Here is a 4,079-nt window from a genome sequence, read left to right on the forward strand (position 1 = left end):
AATCAAGGATAGGAAGACAGGGACAGGGACAGGGAGAAGGAGAGTGAACTGGAAGGGGAGAGAGGGAAATGAGATGGAGGGGGAGTCAGAGAGGAAAATAAAGGGAGAGGGAGGGGAAATAGATGGAAATGAAGGGAGAGGGAGAGGGAAATGAAGGGATGAGGGAGGGGGATAGGGACAGGGGAATTGAGGGAGGAGGGTAGAGGGAGAGGAAGAGGGAAATGAAGAGAGGAAATGAAAGGAGATGGAGGGGTAGAGGGAGAGGAAATGAAGGAAGAGGGAGCATGAGAGGAAGAGAGAAATTTAGTGAGAGGGAGGGGTAAAGGAAGAGGGAAATAAAGTGAGATGGAGAGAAATAAGAGAAAAGAAAATGGAAATTGAAAGAAGGAACAGGAATCCAAAGAGAGGGAGAAGGACATGAAATGTGAGGCAGAGGTATAGGCAAATGAAAGGAGAGGGAAAGTAGATAACAAAGAAAAGGAGGGGAGATGGAGAGGCAGAAGAAAATTAATGGAGAGGGAGATGGGGAAGCAGAAGGAAATGAAAGGAAAGGGAGAGGGAGAGGAAGAGGGAAACAGCAGGAGAGGGAAAAATGAAAAGAGAATGAAAAGAATGGGATAGGAAAGGAGAGGAAAAGATAGGTATATGAAAAGAAAAGTGAACAGAAAGGAGGGAGGTGGATATAAAGGATGAGGGATATAAAAGAAGAGGGATATAGATAAAGATAGAGAAGGATATGAATGGAGAGGGAGGGATGGGAGAAGTAGAATAGGAGGGATATAGGAAGAAGAGGGGAGGATATGAAATAGTAAGAGAGGGAAAATGGGGTTTGAGAAGAATTGGGAGGGAAGAGAGTTAATGAAAGTGTGGTAGGAAGTGTCTTTAAATGGAATGTCTATGGATGAACAACTAAATGCTTGTATTCCTCTTTGTATATTGAGTAACTTATTTTTTTTATTAAATAAAGAAAGGAATATTCACATACAGTTATCATCTAAATGTTAGAGTAGAAAAAGGGAAAATCTTTGATTGAAATAGAATGTCACTGATAACTTCTCAATATCAACAGCTGGCAGATATTTCATGGGAACTTCACCTGAAGACTGCTTCATCAGGATGTGCAAGACAGACTCACCCCATTGCACATTTACAACTGAACCTCAGGTAATTTCCCACAGTTAACTTTCTCTTATATTAGCAAATACATTGTTCTTTAAGCCCTTCCACATGGTAAGTTATGACTAGAATCCAATGGGTGGTGGGAATTAGTGTTGAAGTCATAGGCGAGAAAACCACAAGCTTGGATTTAGTAACAAACAATGGTACCAGATAAAATACTGAATTCCAAGCATGTAAATGTGGCTGCTAGTGGTTTGGGGCATTTTGCCTTAACAAAGGGAGTGGTCATTTTGATATTGTGCTTTTGAATATGTGAGTTTCTTTGCTTATGATGTCATATCTGCTTGTACCAATGTTGGATTGTGATTTGCCCATACCGTGGACAGGGCCTTACGGAAAGCTCTTGGAAAGAGGGGAAAGGCTACTTTTGTTTGATCTGGTGATGAAATATGTAGAGGAAATATAACAAAGAAAGATTTTAAGCAAAATCTCTTACTGTACTTAATGATATGTATCTAACTATTTATTGATAAAGTTAACTTATGTTTTTACTGCTTTTTGTTTTCACACAGCAGCAGCAAGGAGCCTTCAAACACCAAAATGGGAAGTACAGAGTCTGTGGTCATGCAGTTTAATCAAGACCAACTCTACCAGTTGTATGATCAAATTGAGCAAATTCAGGCGAATTTAGATGCTCTGAGGTAGTGACAACTACTTCATGAACAGCACTACTGATTTATAAGATTAATTGTATGGTATTGATTATTAGAGGAATACTTTAGGAATTTCTTACCACAGTCATTTTCAGAGAGATTATAAGATGCTGAATTAATTTTGCACTTGAATTGCTTTGAGATTTGTATTGCATTAATAATGATACTGTCAATAAAGTTTGGTGATTGTAGAAGAATGCCTGCATCATATGTGATTCAATATTTCAATACATTTTTTTTTTATAGTGTAAAAATATTTTATCATGGATCTTGATTGAATGCAGTTAATATGGAGAGTAAAGAGATTTTACGGTAGATTTAAAAAAAGAATTTGCTTCATGCAAAATCAATAAAATCAATACATTTGCCTCTGATCATCTCTTTTTGTGTAGACAATACTTAAAGGCTCCATCCAATGAGGGGTTGAATTGCACATTGATTATCTTTAACTGTCCACCTTGCCATACCTAACTACTGCATGAAGAAAGATGGATTCAAGGTATACTTCCAATGCTAACATGGAGCAGAGGTCAAAATTGTTATATTTAACCCAGACTGTATCATTATGGTGAGGCAAAAGGAAAGTGCCAATAAATCTGTGTCCCTGATGTATTATTTGCTGGTCCCTAAAGACAGTTTATGCAATCAAATTATGTTAGCTTGGCTTTATTTCTTAAATTTAAGAATTACAGAAAATTATATTTTGGATAAGATAAAAGATCTGTAATGACTGAAGTGCATAGTTTCCAATCAAAGAGCAAAAATACTAATGAAAAATTGGATAATACACAAAAAAAGAATTTAAATCAGTAAGAAGCAGACTTCAAGGCAATTTTCAGGGATATGTTTCCCTGTTGTTGCAATATGTTGATTCTCTTTCGCTTTGTACATGAGTACCACATGGCAAAAAACAATTTAATTTATGAGCACCAATCATCGTTCAGAGAAAGAACTTTGGATTACCTTTGGTTCATGCCAAATTCATGAAACTTGAGGTCTTCACAAAAAAATTAAACATTTACCTGAAGTAAAAGTTGAATGCATTTTTCCAAGTTTTGATGTCAGGGTATTATTGTACAATGGTGAGCTGCCAAGAAAGGCAGCAAATTTAAAGTTTTTCAAGATTTTACATTATTACAAGTTTCTCAAAGGCAAACAAACTTTGGCTTATTTTATTTTTGTTAAACACATAACAAACAGCTTCTCTCATCTGAGGGAAAGACAGTACATTTCTTAGTATAGTTTGAAACCAATTGATATTATTAGAGCATTTCGAAAGCCAACATAGCAGTTTGACAGATCTAGCTGATAAGGATAGAATTTTTCAGTTAATACCTCTGGTGACAGTTAGTAGTGTTTTTTGAAAGTAAGAAAAGGATACTCTCTTCTTCATAAGAGTAACTGTAACCACTGTTCCATTGGACTGGATTATCAGCATGAACACCTAAAAAGTATTGCATCATAATGGTATGTGCATACTGAGGATGCAGTACATTTTTCTTCAAGTTAGTACATTGAAAAACAATGTTTCACTATTATTGCTCATATAAAAAAATCAGACCTTGGGAAAGACTTATTGAAAACCATTAACCAACTTTATGCACAATCTTTTCCTACCAGAATGGTTCCTGGTTTGCTTCACTCATATTATGAACAATTGCGGTCCTGTGTAGCAGGACTGCAATAAAAAGCTAAGTACCAGGAAACTCAAAACATAAATTGATCAGATCCTGTTATGATTCAAGAGGTCGCATCAGAAATCTTGTGATACAGATGGATGGATGGATGTAGCATTACTGAGGAATGCATCAATAAAAAGCCTTACCATTCCTCCTATCTTAATGGTTTGCGCATTTTGGGGAACTGATCCGTGGTAACTGACAAATAGGCTAATCATAAATGCTGTTCCTCAACAGTTCTTTTAAGTTGTGGTCATTTTGATCTGTCAAGGATGTGCAGATTTGGATAAAATTACATAACTATAGACCCAGGCCAAGATTTATTCAAGCTGGATACCACTGATGGGTCTCAAAACTTAAAAAAACATCTAACTGTTCAGATGACATGTAACTGCTCCTACAGATTATTAAAGTTTATGAGAAGTTGTTTACTTCATTACATGACTAATGATCCTGTGTCACTACCTAATGTTTTCAGGTTTCTTTTGGCTATAGACTTAATTTGACTGCAACTAGATTAGTTTGGAATTATCACCCATTTGGCTTGGCTGCGGCATGTTACGTGAAG

The 4,079-nt window shown here is 36.4% G+C and overlaps 1 protein-coding gene across 1 annotated transcript in view; it reads left to right on the forward strand.

Annotated features, from left to right (window-relative positions):
• LOC125033585 (COMM domain-containing protein 10-like) overlaps window positions 1–2,440 on the forward strand; it is a 9,211-nt gene extending 6,771 nt beyond the window's left edge. Inside the window, exons 5-6 of the mRNA XM_047625231.1 lie at window positions 1,070–1,164; window positions 1,692–2,440. Coding sequence (XP_047481187.1) covers window positions 1,070–1,164; window positions 1,692–1,824 — 228 coding nt within the window. The 3' untranslated portion in view covers window positions 1,825–2,440. The remainder of the gene's footprint in view (window positions 1–1,069; window positions 1,165–1,691) is intronic.
• The last annotated feature ends 1,639 nt before the right edge of the window (window positions 2,441–4,079 follow it).

This window comes from Penaeus chinensis, chromosome 16, assembly GCF_019202785.1.
Source record: "Penaeus chinensis breed Huanghai No. 1 chromosome 16, ASM1920278v2, whole genome shotgun sequence".
Lineage (NCBI taxonomy): Eukaryota > Metazoa > Arthropoda > Malacostraca > Decapoda > Penaeidae > Penaeus > Penaeus chinensis.